This window comes from Myotis nattereri (assembly GCF_964212035.1).
Source record: "Myotis nattereri genome assembly, chromosome: 9".
In the NCBI taxonomy this organism is placed as follows: Eukaryota; Metazoa; Chordata; class Mammalia; order Chiroptera; family Vespertilionidae; genus Myotis; species Myotis nattereri.
In genome coordinates, this window is record NC_138084.1 from 3,279,321 (window position 1) to 3,296,190 (window position 16,870).

At 63.7% G+C, this 16,870-nt stretch overlaps 1 protein-coding gene across 3 annotated transcripts in view; it reads right to left on the minus strand.

The window, feature by feature from the left end:
* Positions 1-11,688, minus strand: part of AHNAK (AHNAK nucleoprotein) — a 29,322-nt gene extending 17,634 nt beyond the window's left edge. For all 3 annotated transcript variants that reach the window (XM_081099729.1, XM_081099728.1, XM_081099727.1), the window contains exons 1-4: positions 11,550-11,688; positions 1,376-1,484; positions 956-1,112; positions 210-397 (exon numbers count right to left, since the gene is read on the minus strand). In XM_081099729.1, coding sequence (XP_080955855.1) covers positions 210-397; positions 956-1,112 — 345 coding nt within the window. In that variant the 5' untranslated portion in view covers positions 1,376-1,484; positions 11,550-11,688. The remainder of the gene's footprint in view (positions 1-209; positions 398-955; positions 1,113-1,375; positions 1,485-11,549) is intronic.
* Positions 11,689-16,870: the final 5,182 nt, after the last annotated feature.

Consider the following 16,870-nt stretch of genomic DNA (forward strand, 5'->3'; position numbering starts at 1 on the left):
AGAGGCTGACTTAGGGCAGCACCAGCCACGCGGCACACGTGGCACAACCAGGAACAACCAGGCTGACTCAACAGAGTGCAGAGGGTGAGCTCAGGAGAAGGAACGGCACGAGAGGCCCGCAGGCAGGCAGAAGCCTCGGGAAGGGGCACCGGCGGGGGGCAGGCGGCGCTGCCGGAGCTCAGGGCGCGGCTGGCCGGCGAGGCACTCACCAGAACCACCTCGGAGGTGCGGGAGCTGAAGACTTCGTGCGTCCAGGTCTGGCCCGGCTCAGGGGAGCGGTCCCCCTTCCGGTGCAGCTTCAGGCCCACCGTGTGGTGCCCCATGGTGCTCAGCAGCTGCGTCACCTCGCCCGACTGCAGGTTGTCAAAGTAGATGGTGGCACCCACAATCTGGTCCCCTGAGCCGGGAGGAAAAGAAGCGGGTCTCAGGAAAGCAACACACACACACACACACACACACGCACATCGAATGCATGACACGCACGCACGCACACGCACACATGCACACACGCACGCACACACGCGCACGCGCGCGCGCACACACGCATGCACGCGCACACACACGCACACACGCGCACACACACGCACATCGAATGCATGTCACGAGAGGCAGCTGCGGCAGTGCCCACTGTACAGATGAGAAAACTGAAGCTTAGACAGGTCCTCTGATTTGCCCAAAGCGGCCAGAGCCCGTGAGCGGTGGAGTTGGAACTGAGGACGGGGTCCCCGCCCCTCCTCACACGACCTCCTCCCCCAAGGACTGGGGGCGGGTGACGGACACAGGGTGGGCACACAGGGTGGGCAAGAGAAGGTGGGGCTTGGGTACTGACCATCCTGCTGGCGCTGGGACCAGGCCCTCCAGGGCCACGTGCCCACTTCTGCGTGCCCCCTGCCCTTCCCTCCACCACCCCACCCACCCCAACCCAGCACCCGGCCCACACCCCGAGGGGACTCACCCTCCTTGACCACCCCCGTGCGGGCCGCAGGGGAGTTCTGCACGACCTCCTGCACGAAGACGCCATCGTCCCTCTGGGCAATGGTCAGCCCGTGGGAGCCGCTGCCCTGCCAGTTGGGCAGCAGCAGCTCGCGCGTGGTCTCCTCCTCCTTCTCCATCTGGGACGGGGGAGGGGAATGAGCTGAAGCGATGAGCGGTGAGAAGGCGGGGGTCTTGGGTGGGTGGGCTCCCGGGGAGTGAAGCTCCGTCTGCCCCGGCGGAGATGCCCGAGGAGCAGCAGAGCGGACGGGCAGTGGATGCCACCGGCCGGGAGGGCCCAGCCCCGCCGCGCCCACCGAGCCCCGCCTCCCGATGCCACCCCGGGGGTCTCCACCCCCCACCCCGCACCTCCACCTCTCTCACCACCCTCCCCCCTGCTGACCTTTTGCAGGACTCGTCCAGGAGCGAATGCCTTGCCAGGAGCCCGCCCCTCCTTCCGGTCCTCTCCTCGGTCCTGTCCTCAGTCTCTCGCGGAGTCCCGGTCACACAGCCTGGGGAGAAGTCCACAGTGAGGCTGCACTCCACCCGCTGGCGGAACCCCGACCCGCGGCCACGCCAGCGATGGCGGGTGCTCTGTTCCCCAGGCCGGACCCTCGCTGCTGCCATCCGTTCCCTGCAGGCGTGACTCAGCCTAGAAGCCCGGAGAGGGGCTCAGGAGGCCAGACTCGGTCAGATCCCGGCTCTGCGCCCTCCCAGCTGGCGGCCCTGGCCAAGCCCCTGCCCTTCTCTGAGGCTCCATTTCCTGATCTGTGAGATGGAGATAAAGGCGTCGGTGAGGAGGAAGGAGAGAGCGGGCGTGCAGAGCTCCGCATGCAGGAGCCTCAGGACGACGCCAGCTTCAGGAGGGAGACGCCGGCCCCAAAGGACAGATGGGAAGACCGAGAGTCACAGGCCGATTGCCCCAGGTCCACAGTGAGGAGGCAAGTCTGCTGGGCTCAGACCCAAATCTGTACCTCCTTCCCTGGCACCCTCTCCTACTGGGCACCCTGTCCTACCGGCACCCTGTCCTCCCTGGCACCCTGTCCTCCCTGGCACCCTGTCCTCCCGGCACCCTGTCCTACCAGGGCTGCAGCTCTAACCGGTGAGACTCCTCAGAGCAGATACTCCTGCAGTCTCAGCACCGGTGGCACCGGCAGGCCTGGGAGCAGGTTGGGAACAGTGACTCTGGGTCGCCCTGTCCAACTCAGTCCTCAGGACCAGAGACCCTCTGCGGCTGGGAGCCGAGCCCTGTCACAGGCAGCAGCTGGACAAAGGAAGCCCAGCCCCCAGGCACTGGCCCCCGCCCCAGCGGCTGGAGTCCAGCTGAGCGGCCTCAGGGACCTGGTGAGTCAGGGCCCATCTGCTGCCCACGCCGGGCGGAGCCAGGCCCCAGGAGGAGCAGGCAGCAGCAGAGGTGCCCTGAGAAGTGCCCTGGACGCGGCCACAGCCTACAGCCACCCACACGAAATGGTGGCGCCCGCGTCACCGGCAGCAGGTCCGTGAAACGGGGGGTGGGGGGGGTTGCACTGTAAGTCACGGAGCACCTGGCCCAGCACCCCGCCCGCCCACAGCTGTGCACACGCAGGAATGAGTCAGCGGATCGATAAAGGTGAGCCTGCTGCCCGAGCCCACAGGCGCAGTGCATAGCGCGTCCCAGCAGACTGAAGGGTCCCGGGTTCGATTCCGGTCAAGGGCACATGCCCAGGTTGCAGGTTTGATCCCCAGCCCTGGTCAGGACCCGTGTGGGAGGCAACCAATAGATGTGTCTCTCTCACATCGATGTTTCTCTCTCTCCCCCTCCCTTCCACTCTCTCTAAAAATCTCTGGAAAAAACATCCTCGGGTGAGGGTTAACAGAAATAAAAGATCCAGGTGCACATGCTGATCGCCTCCTGTACACCCCACAGTGATCGTCACCCCACTCCACTCTTGATCCTCTAACAGCGGTTCTCAACCTGTGGGTCGCGATCCTTTGGGGGTCGAATGACCCTTTCACAGGGGTCGCCTAAGACCATCGGAAAACACATATATAATTACATACTGTTTTTGTGATTAATCACTGTGCTTTAATGATGTTCAATTTGTAACAATTAAATTGGGGGTCCCCACAACATGAGGAACCGTATTAAAGGGTCACGGCATTAGGAAGGTTGAGAACCACTGCTCTAACAGTTACTGAATGCACTCCATGTGCCAGATATGGAGATTTAGAAGACTCAGTTCCTGTCCCGGATATAAATTATGAGCCAGGTAATCTCGGTATGACCAGTTTAGCCTCGGAATGTTCCAGAAGGCTTGGGAGAATTGGGGGGGGGGGGGGGGCGGGGAGGATGAAACATAAGTGAGCTCTTGAAGGTGTAGAGTTTGCCTCTGAGAAACGGGATTATCCATGGGCATTCACGGGCACTCAGCAGTTCCAATGTCGGGCAGATCACAACGGGGGGGGGGGCAACTTCATGGACCCCAAGTGCCCCCACCGCCTGAACTCACACCTGCGGTTTGTGGCTAGGAGCAGAGCCGTGCAGGAGGGCGGCCTGCTGGCACGGGTGTGAGTGGGGGCAACATCCCCTCCCTGAGAGCAGCAGAACGGGGAAGTCATGCTGACCCTTCCCATCGTGAAACAGCAGAGCCGGAGCCTAAACTGTGCCCCCCGCCCCCACCTGAGAAGCCAGCCCTGGATGGACGAGCACCAGGCAGGATGGAGAGCTGACCGCCTGCCAGGCCTCCGATCCCTGCAGCACCGACCGCCTGGCACCCCAGCTTCCTCCTTGAGCGGGGCCCCGTCTCTCAGCCTCGCATCCTGGTGCTGAGCCAGCAGCAGGTGAGGGGGGAGAGCCAGCTCACCCTCGCCCACATCTCGGCCCCACCCTCCCTGCTTCCCCGATGAGTCACTGCAGCCACAACAGCTCCAAACATGCTAAGGGTCACACCTAAACGCCAATCGACAATCGACAAAGTGCTTCCGGGGCCAGACCCTGCAGCCAGAGGGGCTGGGGCTCCAACGGACAGGACACGGGCAGTGGGCTTCCCTGCCAGCCCCTCAGGTGGAGCCCCAAGCTGGATGCAGCCCCAAATCGGACAGAGCCCCAAGCCGGTCGGAGCCCTGGCAGCACAGCCGGGAGGCTCGCGAGGGACTGCGCCACGCCTGGGCCCGGCTGCCGACGAGGAGGGGGAAGGCCAGCCGGGTAGAGAAGGGCCCACCAGCCGTGAGAACGGAGGCCTCCGGTTGGCCTTGGCAGAGCCCCCGCGGGCCTGCCAGCCAGGTGGAGCTGCCAACCACCCTGCTGCTCTGGCCCGGCCGCCTCCTGGCACAGCGGGAAGGACTCCCGGCCACCTGATGCGGGCCAGGCCGCCGGCTGGGCATGGGGGTGCTGGCAGGGGACTGGAGGCCCCGGGGCCAGGGCCTGTTCTCTGCATTTGGCCCCAGCCCCCGTCTCCCCCACCCCTGGAGCCTGTCCCAAGCGAGCTGGTCCTTCCTCCTCCCACACCGGTCAGGGGGAGCCGGGCACCCCACGCAGGCCTGTGGCGCCGTGAGCCATTCTGCACATTCAGCCAAGTGTCACAGCCCTTGGAGCTGTGTGGCCAGCGCGGTAGCCACATGGGGTCCTTTACATGTAAGTGAGCTGGAATTCAATTTAAAATTTAGTTCACTGGCCCTGGCCGGGGGCTCAGTGGGTTGGAGCTCTGTCCGGTGCACCAAAGGGTTTCGGGTCCAATTCCCGTTCAGGGCACTTACGAGGCTGTGGGTTCGATCCCCTGGTGAGGTGCGTAGGGGAAGCAACCGATCAACATTTCTCTCTCTCTACCTCGCTTCCTGTCTCTAAGAATTCAATAAAAACATATCCTTGGGCCCTAGCCAGCTTGGCTCAGTGGATAGATCGTGGGCCTGCGGACTGAAGGGCATGTACCTCACTTGCCGGTTTGATCCCCGGCCTGGTGGGAGCATGTGCAGGAGGCAACCAATTGATCTGCCTCTTTCACATCATTGTTTCTCTCTCTCTCTGTTTCTCCTCCTCCCTTCCACTCTCTCTAAAAATCAATGAAAAAATATCCTCAGGAGAGGATTAAAAAACACACACACACAAGCATATCCTCGGGTAAGGATTTTAAAAGTTAAAAAAAAAAATTTGCTGGGTCAATGTGTCTCAGTGGTTGAGCATCGACTTAGGAACCAGAAGGTGGAGGTCATGGTTTGATTCCTATTCAGGGCACCTGCCCGGGCTGCAGGCTGGATCCCCAGTAGTGGGGGTGCACAGGAGGCAGCCGATCAACGATTCTCTCTCATCATTGATTTCAGAGAGGAAGGGAAAAAGAGCATCATTGATTGGCTGCCTCCGGCATGTCCCCCACTGGGGATGGAGCCCACAACCTCGGCATGTACCCTGACTGGGAATCAAACCGTGGCCTCCTGGTTCATAGGTTGACCCTCAACCATTGAGCCACGCCAGCTGGGCAATAAAAATATATTTTTTAATTTAGTTCATTGGTTGCATTAGCCACATTTCAAGAGCTTAACAGCCACAATGGGCACAGAGAGCATTTCCACCTGCAAAAAGGTCCCAGCGTGCCTGCTACTTACACACGGGGAAGCGAGGTCCAGAGGTGAGCATGGGGAGCACTGGGCCCTCGCCCATGGCCTGCGGGCTGCCCGCTTGCCCCCCCCCCCACCTGACACCGGCTCACGGTGTCCTGGTGAAGGGCAGCAGGGCTGGAGTGGGACCCTGGAAGGCAGAGGGCTGCTTGCAGGGCAGGGAAAGAGGGAGAGGGTGAGGCCACTCCGCTAAGGCTGAGAGGACACGCGTCTGAGACTTCAGGACAGAGTGTAATTCCAGCCAGAGGCAGCGAGAACGAGGCGTCCTGTCCATTCAAAACCTCCGAGAGGATGTGCAGAGCAGGCCTGCGCACACCTGGAGCTGGGGCCACACCTGGGCGGGTCCAGGAAGAAGACTCCTGGTTTCCGCCAGGTGTGAGCCCCAGGGGCGCATCCTCTCCCCTGTACCCCCGGGAACAGAGCCCCTTCTTCCCAAGCCGATGGGAAGCCAGAAACAGGGCTGGGGCCGGCATCCGTGTCCAGATGACAGGAACAGATACACACCCCCGAGGGACAGGCCCTGGGCCTCCAGGCCTCCGCACCCCAAACCTGAAGACCACATACAGACCAGGGAGGCACGGGTCCGCTCATCACCCAGCGCCGGCTGGACTAGAGGTGACACCCGAGGCAGAGAGCACGCCCGCCCGCCACGAAGGGGCCAGAACAGCAATGCAGCTCCCGCGGGGAGCCCACCACCACACACACAGGCCAGGGACGGGCAGGGCCAGTGCCCAGAACAAAATGACTCAGCGCCAGAGGGAGAGGCGCCACCAGAGGGGAAGCCCCAGCACCAATCACAGGACCAAGGGTCGGCCTTTCAAAGAGAGACACACCCCGAGGGGCCACCTCCTCTCACCCCGCTCACCAGACATCACAGAGGAAGCGAAAGCTCCCCAACTGAAGGGCACCCGGCAGGCGGGCGAGCTCTGCGCGTTCCACGCCTGGGGTCCCGTTCCATCCCCAAATAACTCTACGTGATTAAAAATTCATATCCTTATTTCAGAGATGCAGCAACAGGCCCCGGAGGGAGGTGACTTGCCCAAGGACAAGACGGGGTGGGCACGCACGCCTTGCAGCCTCTGACACCGAGGCCAGCTCGGGGGACGAAGGCAAAATACAAACACACAGGATGAGCAACCACAGAGCGCGATGCGTGGGGGGGGGGGGGGATAGAGACACAGAAGAGAAACCTGCACGGAGGTGGGTGGAGTGAGAACCAGGGGACACACCCACAGGAAGGTGGGGACAGCAAACCCCGAGCGGGCCGCGTCCCGGCACCCCCGAGCCGGGATCTGAGGGGTCTTTTACGCCCTAAACCCCGCTCACCTGTAGACTCTCTTGGGCCCCAGCAGGTCAAGGCCAAGAGCACCTTCCCCCTCTGGGGCTTGGCCAGCACAGGACCCCAGAGGCAGGCACCGCAGGGCGGGGCAAATGTTCCCCCCACGCCCCCCCACCCCCAGAAATGGGAACAGCCCTGGCAGGCAGACCCGCATCCAGGGGGACAGGAAGGAAGCCAGCTGATTCTGGGCGGTACCCCCAGGGGCACTTTCAGCTTGAATGAGGTGTGTGTTGGGGGGATGGAATCACCAGGGAGAATTAGACATTCACCAGGGACACATTCAGAGAAAGACACACGGATGCATGCACACCCAGCACACGGACATGCTCTCAGCCCCATTCCCTGCTCTTTTTTTTTTTTAATAACTCCATTTTATTTTATTTATTTTTTAAAATATGTTTTTTGGGTGTTTTTTAAAAATATATTGTATTGATTCCTTACAGAGAGGAAGGGAGAGAGATAGAGAGCTAGAAACATCGATGAGAGAGAAACATCGATCAGCTGTCTCCTGCACATCTCCTACCGGGGATGTGCCCACAACCAAGGTACATGCCCCTGACCGGAATCGAACCTGGGACCTTTCAGTCCGCAGGCCGACTGAGCCAAACCGGTTACGGCTGGGGTGCTTTTTAAAATATGTTTTTATTTATTTCCGAGAGGAAGGGAGAGGGAGAGAGAGCAACATCAATCGGCCGATTCCTGCACCTCCTACTGAGGATGGAGCCTGGCATGTGCGCTGACCTGGAATCCAACCAGTGACTTCACAGTCCATGGGACGCCGTTCAGCCAACTGAGCCGCACCAGCCAGAGCCCCATTCCGCATTCTGAACGCCCAGAGCAGGCCCAGGCCCTGCCCAGCAGGGAGGGCACCTCCACCTGGTCACCCCCACCCCGCCCACCCCCCCAGCACACCGGCCTCTCTTCTCCCTTGTGCCTGGGCCACAACCCAGCAGGAGGCAGCGGTGCCAGCCTCATCCCTCCGGCCTCTCCAGCTCCCAGCCGACTCTGGTTTTCCGCACCCCGACTGCCAGGGTGTTCCCTCCTGCCCCAGCCCACTGCGGCCTCCGGACTCCGCTCTGCCCTACGGCCTTCCCCCGCCCCCTCCCGGCCACTTCCCCAGTGAGTTCCCAGTTCTCACTTCCAGTGGAGGGAGCTTCCCTCTCTCTCCCCTGACCAGGAGGGACTCCCCCTGTCCCCCCAGCCCCCTGCCCCGTGACAGCACTGCCCGCTCCAGCAAGTCCCCACACCTGGCCCGGAGCCAGCGAAGGGTGGGCCTCAGTGACAGCTTGGGAGCTGCCCCCTGGCCCCACCGGCACCCTGACCATAGCCCCCCACCGATGCCCAGCTCGCCACCCAGCGGTCGGGCCAAGCCACTGCAGGGCGCTTGGCTGCCAGAGAGCCGCCCCCAGCCCAGCTCAGCTCCAGGCACTTCCCCTTCCCCTGGAACCTCCGCTCCGGCCCCGGGGGACCCGGCAGGATGCCCCTCCCTGACCCAGCGCAGCGCGCGCTCAGCCTCACTCCCAGGTCTGTCCTCGCCCTCCGGCGGGCTCCCGACACACACTCCAGGGTCTGGAACCCGTCCCGGACGGAGAAAGTCACTTCCGTCGTTACCTACAGCCCCTGCAGGCGCCAGGACAGTCACCCCGTCCCTGCCCCACCAGCCACAGACACACCCATTGATGACACACCCAGGCCCATGGCAACGCAAGGACCCCCGACAGAGGGACACCTCTCACAGGTAACAGCACACACCTCGCGGCTGTGACAGCGCAGACGCCCGGACCAAGGCCACAGTGAAGCGTGGCGCCCTGGGCCCAGGACCTGCACAGCCCCCAGGCCCCTGATGGGGACGAAGGCGGGCAGGAAGGAAGAGGGGCTCCACCAAAGCACACATTCCTGCTGAGCCCTGCGGGGGGCCCCCCTCGGCCCCACACCCCTGCACACTGACATGGAGGTGCAGGCGGTCAGAGCCCAGGGGAGCGGCAGCCGCTGCGGGAAGCCGTGGGGAACAGAGAGAGCACAGGCCCTGGACACTGGCCGCTGCAACTTTCTGTCCCTCTCCAGCGGCCACCTCCCTTCCCCGTGGTCAGCCAGCTCCTGGGACAGAAACTTGGGGGTGGCGGGGGGGGGGGGCGAGCCAGCTCTCCCAGTCGGCCCCTTTGTCTGTCCCCAGGCGGTTCCCAAGTTCTGAGGAAGGTGGTGACCACACCCTAAGCCCCACACACTCCTCCACCCCCACAGCTTTGCCTCAACCCCTCAAACCAGCTCCTCAGGCTCCGCTGGCGCGCTCTGCCAGGGCCAGGCTGCCAATTCCACGCTGAGCCAGAGAATCCAGCCTGCCGGGGCCGGGCACTCCCCCCAGGGCCTCCCTGAAACCCAGGTGACCCGGGGACCCCCAGCTCACGCCCTGCCCTTGGCGGGCTGGCCTCCTCCCTCACAGGCCTCCCATCGGGCTCTGAACCTCACACCCGGAACAACCCTCAGCTCTGTGGGGGCAGCTCTTCAAGGGGCTGCCCGGAGCGGGACCCTCGAACCACAGCGGGGGGCTCCGCATGGGCAGCACTCGCTCCGGTGACTAACCTGGCTGCCTGGCCGCTGGCTCTCTGACTAACGTCCCTGGGCATAACCTCTAGGACAGGGCTCCGACCTCCACCTCCAGCAGCCTGACCCAGTCCTCTCCCGCCCCCCTCATCCCACAGCGCCCGGCTCCCAGCAAGGAGGTAGCCCCTAGCCTGGGCTCCCTCTACTCCCCACCCTGCACGCGCACCTCCCGGCGCCCAGCACCTCATCCCTGTGGGGAGAGGGAAGCTTCCCCATTCAGCTTCGAAAGGAAGTGCGGGCCACACCCTGCCCAGGGTTTCCCCGACGGCGGGCAGAGAGGGGCATGGAAGCATAATCTACTCCCCCACCCTGGACCCAGCATCGTGTGCAGGCCCTCAAATGTCTTCCAAGGCACCTTCAAGCTCCCCCTCTTGCCCCCCGGCACCCCACTCCCTCGCCTTCACCTATCCCCGCAGACCCCAAAGGCAGCACTGCATCCTGCAAAATCGGTGCTGCTGGGGCCGGCTGGGCTGTCAAGGGGGCATGTGATCCCTGCAACTGGAGCTGGGTTCTAATTCAGGAAACTTTCCAAATCAATTATGGGTGCCCCAGGCGGTGCTGGGGACATCGGCAAATACCTATTCCCCAGAAACTCCAGGTCATTCTCTAAGGGCCCCCCTGCACGGGGAGACCCGCCCTGCCTGCCCACAGCCCCACGCCACAGAGCAGGGCACGCAGCTGGCTCCCCCGGCTCCTCACCACCACCTCGGCGGCCACACCCAAGGCCCGAGCACACACGACTCACAACTCTGTGGTCACAGCCAGCGGAGGCGCCAGAGCCCTCGCCCACCTGGGGTTCCGGCCCAGTTAGAGCTGTGAGGTGCCCTGTCTGCCCACTGCGCTGCCCTCCCACGCAAGGGGCACTGCCAGCCCCGCTCAGACCCACGCGTCCCTCCCAGCCAGGGCCGCCTGGGGCTGCGCCCCCCGGCCCCCTGCCCTGCAACCACAGGGGCGCCCACCGTGAGGGCGGGCCTCTCCCCGAATGGGAAGCCTTACATAACCAGCTCGCACACACCCTCGGCTCCCCCCACCCCAGCTCCACGGCGGCCCGGCCCGGCCCGGCCCGGCCCCTCCCGGAGCGCGCCGCTGCGCGCAGGGCTGCAGAGAGCGCAGCGCGCCCCCCGGCGCCGAGCCCGGCCCCCGCCCCGCTCCCCCCGCGCCCCTCACCACTCCTCCCGAGCTCTGGTTTGAATTAGTAACCGGCTCCAACCACCGCATTCCTCAGGCTGCTGGCGCCCTGCCAGGCGCTGGGCGGGGGCCGTCCGCCCGGACGGCTCGGGAGTGGGCAGGGGGAGAGAGCGCCGCCTCCGGGGGGGAAGGGGCGGTCCCACGGGCCGAGCCGCAGCGCGGTCCCCTCCCGCCCACCCAGCGCAGGAATCTCCCTAATTATGCCCCCACCCCCACCCCACCGTCCCCTGGGCGGCGCGCTGCAAACTCCCAGGCTCCGCGGCCCGAGGGGGAGCAGGAGTTTTCGGGAGAAGGGAGCCCGGCCGGGCGAGACTAGGGCGGGGCAGCGGGAGGGGGTTTGGGGCCGCCAGGAGCGGGAGGCCGAGAGGCGGGAGCACACGACTGGGTGGGGCCGGACTCGGGACGCGAAGTTCTCGGGGAGGTGCGGGGACAGGGGAGGGACCGCGGGGGGTCGCGGGGGCGCACGGAGGGGCCGGGGCCGCGGCGCCCACCGCGGGAACGTGTCCGGTCCACGCGGAACGGGACCGGAGCGCAGCGGCGCGCCGAGCCACCGCCCCGGGAGAGGGCGGGAGCGAGACCGGGCGCCAGGCCGGGACGCGGCGCGGGGCCGCGCAGGAGGGCCGCCCGTCCGGCCTCCAGAGCCACGCGGACCGCAGCGACGCTTGGGAGCGACTTTCCAACTTTGCCCAACTTGCACCCCAACTCCGGGGCCGGAGTCCGGCTCCCAGCGCGCGACGCGTCGCCTCCCCGCGCCGCCCCGGGGCTGCCTCGCTCGCCCCAAACTGGGCGAATCCCCGCCGCGGCGCCCCCACGCGCCTCGCTCCCGCCGCCCCCCGCCGCCCGGTCGGGGCCGCCCTACCTGCGCGCTCAGCACCGGAGCCCAGCCGTGGGCGCGCGGCCCGCGGTCTCGGTGCGGCGGCGGCGGCGTCGAGCCCCGGTCGGGGCGGGTCCGGCAGGCGGGAGGTGCAGTCCCCGCGGCGGAGCTGCTCCGAGTGGCCGGGCCCCCGTGCGAGGAGGCGGCTCTTGTAACTCCGGCCGAGCGGGCGGGTCTGCCCCGGGCTGTGGGGAGGGCGGGGCCGGGCGGGGCCCGAGTGGGGTTGGGACGAGCGAGCGGGGCCGACTCGGGAGGGACCGGAGGGGCTGCTGGCGGGGGTGGGGGAGTGGAGGGAGGGACCGGGGGCCAGGGGCGCGCGTGTCCGAGGTGCTGCCCCCCGCGCCCCCGGCCCCCGGACCTGGACCTCCCGCCAACGTGTGCAAAGCGCCGCTTCGCCCGCAGGAACCCGCGGCAGCTCCGGGCTGCCCACCCGGGGAACTGGGAGTCAGACGCTTTCCACGAGGACCCAGGGGTTCCGAAAGCCTCGGGGGGCTCGGGACTGCCCGCCGGACACTGGCAGCTGCCCCTCAAAGCCCAGGCCCCGCATTGGGCTCCCCAGCTCCGTGCACGCGCACCCGTTTCTCACCTTCCCTCTTTCTGGGGGCCCCCCAGCCCTCCCCTCCCCCCAGAACCGGCCTGGAGACGCTGCGCGCCTCCTGGAACCGGGGTCACCAGCGCTCCCCGCTGCTGCAGCGACACGGGGGACAGGCCTGCAGGCCTTGGAGACGCCGCCCACCTGCCCGGACCCCCGAGGGCAGCCGAGCTCCCGCACGTCCCCTACCTGCCCCGTCGCCCTCGGACCCTCCCCGGCCCCTCCCCCACTCCCGCCGGCGGGACGCTCTGTTTCCAAATTTACAGCCACTTCCCACAGCCGCTTCCCAGCGCATGGAGATTTTATTAAACGCGTAATGATGGGGTGCGGGGTCCTTCTGGCTACACACACCCCCACTTGCACACCCTCATGCGCTTCTCCCCCCTGAATCCTCTATGCTCCCTCCGGGATGGCCGCCCACCGCCCACACCCAGCCAGCTTTCCTTCCTTCCCAGAGGCAGCGGGCGGAAGGGAGACCCCAGGCCCGCACCGAGCAGGCCCGGCCCGGGCAGGAGCGCCCTCCGCACTGCAAGATCTGAGTGGGCTGGGGCCGGGAGCACAGGCCCTGTCCTCTGAAATGGCAAACATGTTTACGGGCTAAAAATACCCGGCGGCCAACTCTCTGCCAGCCCTGGGGGCTGTGTCCCAGGTCCAGTTACCCACACAGGGTACAGGCCGAGGGGGAGGGGAGAGACAGCGAGAGGAGACACGGACATGTAGACACTCAGATAATGGGCACAGGAAGGTGGAGACACATGTGCAGACATTCCGACAGGCATGGACATGCAAAGGCACAGAGAAGGCAGAGCCGTGGGCACCAGCATTCTGTTTCCCTGTCTCTGTGTCTGTGTCTCTCTGTCTCTCTGTCTCTCTCTCTCTCTCTCTCTCTCTCTCTCTGACACACACATACCCAAATAGTGACTCAAATCCCCAGCAGAGGCAGCCCCACCACACACCTCAGTCACAGCCGGACTTTCTGAGGAATCGCCTTCATTTTGTCCTGCACCCCCTTCCCAGCACCTACCTTATTTAAAGAAGAAAAAAAAATCTAAACCTTTCAACTTTGGGATGCTTTTAAAAACTAGAAACCGAAAGCTAATTGTTTCCTTTCCCGATGGCCTATTCGATGTTTTTCTTTCTTTTCACGTTTATTCAGCATTTTAAATATGGGCTGAGGATACAGATAAAGTGGCCTGTGATCCTGCAAGCGAGCCGATCCTTGTTGACGTATTTTAAATAAAATCAATAGCTCCTTAGGGTGAAGATTGTAAACCATGCACAGCAGTGAACAATGCAGTCAGCCTCTCTCCTCCCTCCCCACCCTCCTCCCCTCTGCCCAGCGGTGACCACTGAGAGCTGTTCCCCAAGGGATTTCTAACTTTATGAAATGAATCATTTGCTTCCTTGAAAGTGCAAGTTTTCCCAGGTCATACATATCAAACCCCCGGAAATGCTTCCACCTTGGTTTTCGGAAAGATGTTGTGCTGCGACCTATGCCACACAGACATAGGGTGTTTGCTGAAGCAGGGTTAGGGGAGCTGGCAGGGAGGGGCTGGAGCAGGAAAGGAAGAGAGGGAGGGTGTGGAGGCTGCGCCCTCACCCCTCACCTCAGCTCGGGCCCCCAGGTGTGGACAGCCTGGGCTGGTGTCCTGGCCCGGCGCCAGCCTTCCTGCTCCACCGTTTGCTCGGGCCGCCCTCTTGATCAACAGGGAAAAGGCAGGACCGGCTGGTTTGGGGAGCAGCCGGGGCAGAGCAGTGATCACTGTGCAGACACTTCATTCATTCAGGGGTACGACTGCGGAGTGGGTGGGGTCCCTGTGACTGGCTCTTACCCCCTTCCAGGCTACTAGGTAGAGAGGGGTAACAAGACCTTGCCCCCTCGGAAACCATGGCCCTGCCTGCTGTGAACAGAGGTGGGGAGGGTGTTCTCGGTGAGCCTATTAAATAGCCCAGGGGGAGGGAATCTTCCCAACAGTTGTGGGTTTGGTTTTTTATTCAACCGTTTTTCAATGATGTCGCTGAAGACACTCAGTAATTTCTGCCAACCCTATTCTGCCCACTGCATAACCCGCTCCCCCGCTACACACACACACACACACACACACTCCTCACCCCCAAGCTACCTGCCGGTGACTGTGTCTGACACGGCACAGGCCCTTCCATATGTTGGCTCATTGAATCCTCACACATTCTGGAAGAAAAGGGTTTCAGAGAGGGTTTGTGATTTCCCTGAAGTCACACTGCCCTCAGCAGCAGGAGTCAGCGCTCCCATGGCCCCGAAGCTCCACGAGGGCAGGTATCTTACTCTGCTGCGTGCCGGTGCCTAGAGCAGTGGCTGGCACTTAGTCAAGAGCATGTTGTGAATGAATGAATGAATAAATGAATGAGTGAACTACAGGTGCATCTGGCCCTGCCCCTGTTCTTTACACAACAGCATCCTGCCCCTCAGATTCCCCTGCTCTCAGCTTCCCCTCCAGCAATCCCCCGCCCCCCACTGGTAGGCCTGTACGCAGCTGCACAAACATTGGCTGTGTCCAGCACAGGCCCATGCCTCTGGTGCTGGTGGTGGTGCAGGTGGTGGAGAACCGGACAGGATGGGAGCTCTGCCCGCAGGCCCAGTCCAGAAGGACATGGACTCCGATGTCCCCTTACCTTGGACTCTGAGTTCCTTGCAGTTCCTACGCTTTGGAGAAATTGGATGTTATCTGTTCTGCCAGGTCACCTCACCCCCCTACACACACACACACACACACACACACACACACACACACTAGTTTTTAGTTATAATTTGTCCTCTTGGTCCGAACATCGCAAAGATAAGCTCTGTCAGGTTTCAGATTCCACATCAAAATCAGGGCTATCCAGGAATCAGGGAGGACAGACGGCGGCTGGCACGCCCTCTCGGGCTTCAGAGGCAAAGTCCCACACCACGCGGCTCCGCAGACGCCCTGGCAACGCCAGGTGAGTTCCAGGACTTGTCGTCACCGGGATACCCCAGCTTCCTCACGAGGGCCGCTCCCTCGGGGTTCCCTCAGCTGTACTGTAGTGTCTGTTGAACTTGGACTCCTGTTGCCCAGCAACGCGCCTGTTTTGTTCCTATTATGCTTATGTGTGTTTCCATAGCAACCACCAAGGGGCGCTCTGTGGGCAGGCCCCAGGCCAGGGGATTCCCCTTCCCCTCCCTCCTCACCACAGTCCCCTTCGCTGACATCAGTGTTACCGAGAGGAACAGATGCAGGCGGCTCAGAGGCATCATGGCTTCCGAACGCCCACCCCAGAAGGGAAGGGAAGTGAGCTGCCTGTCGCCGTCTCTGGGAACAGGCTTCCCGCCGGGCGCTTTGTCACGTGGACCCTCCAAGCAGAGGAATGAGGGCCAGCCCTCTCGGGGCCATGTGGGACCATCACGATCACCGGACCCCCTCCCCCAGCCCGGCCCAGCGAGCAGCGTCCCTGCCCAGCACCAGGCCCTCTCCACTCCCTTCCAGGGCTTCCTCTCTGTCCCGTCCCCAGCCGCCCTGGAGCCCATTGGGTGGTCCCGGATCCAAGCATTCTTAGCACTTACTCCCCAACCCCATTCAGACCCCGCAGCCAGGTAAGAGCCTCCAGCTCCAGCCCGGCCCAGTCCAGCCTGGGGTTCAGGCCCAGGCTTCAAAAAAGGAGTCCCTGCAGCTCAGACCAGACAGCGGAGGCGGCAACTCCCCTTTCCACCGCCCAGGCCTCCCTGAAACCTCCAGGGCCAGCAGGCCCGCTCACAGCCACAGCGAGGGGAGAGCAGGGGCAGGGCACAGGCTCTGATAGGTTCTGGGAGGAAAGGAGGCAACAAAAGATGGTCAGGGCAAGAGCAGGGAGCAGAGAGGGCTGGGGGCGCAGAGGGGGGGGGGGCAGGCCACCCCGGATGGTTGGATTACAAGCATCAGCAAGAGAAGGCCACAAAGGCTGGTGAGTTGTGGGTGTGAGGATGTGGGGGAGTGAGAAGATAATAGGAAATGCGGTCAGGGATTAAGGTACAGAAGTGGCCAGACATGATTGAATGGGGCTGTGTGAGGAGGGAGGGAGGGAGGGAGGACGGGAGAAAAGAAGAGCTGAGAGCTGGGCTGGGACTGGGCCGACAGACTTGTAAACAGCAGCCGAGGGAGGGAGCTGGAATGATCGGAGCAGCCAACGCCCGCCGCTCCCTCCCCAGCAGGGCTGGGGCGCAGGGCCGGGGCGGGAGTGGCCCAGAGAGGGGAGCACCAGCCTCCTCTCCCCTTTTTCGGAATCTGTCTCTCCCATCCTTCCCATCGTCCCCTGCCTTTTCCCCAGTTCCCGGGGGAGAGGGCGAGCAGCCCGGCTTCCGCGTCCTCTGCTGACACTTCCAAGTCTGGTTGAAGGAAATCAGGCCGAGCGGGAGGAAGGGCCTCGGCTGCCCGGGGCCTGAGTCACCACATAGTTGAGGTTCCTGTTACTGGAAGCCTGGCCGCCTCTACACCCTGTGCCCTCTGCCCGCCAGGCCCCAGGACTTGGGTCCGAGGGCTGCCCTGCCCCTGCCCCAGCCCTGCCCCAGGACTCACTCCTCCCACACTTCCTACCGGTCCAGGCTGCCTTCAATGCCACCCTCGCCCTGCTGCCCTGCTGCCCAAACCCAGGGAGCTCCGTCCACTATGCTGCCCCCTGCCTCCGAGGAAAGCATCCTCCGCTGTTCTCAGGAGCAAAAGTGACTCAGTGAGTGGCCGCA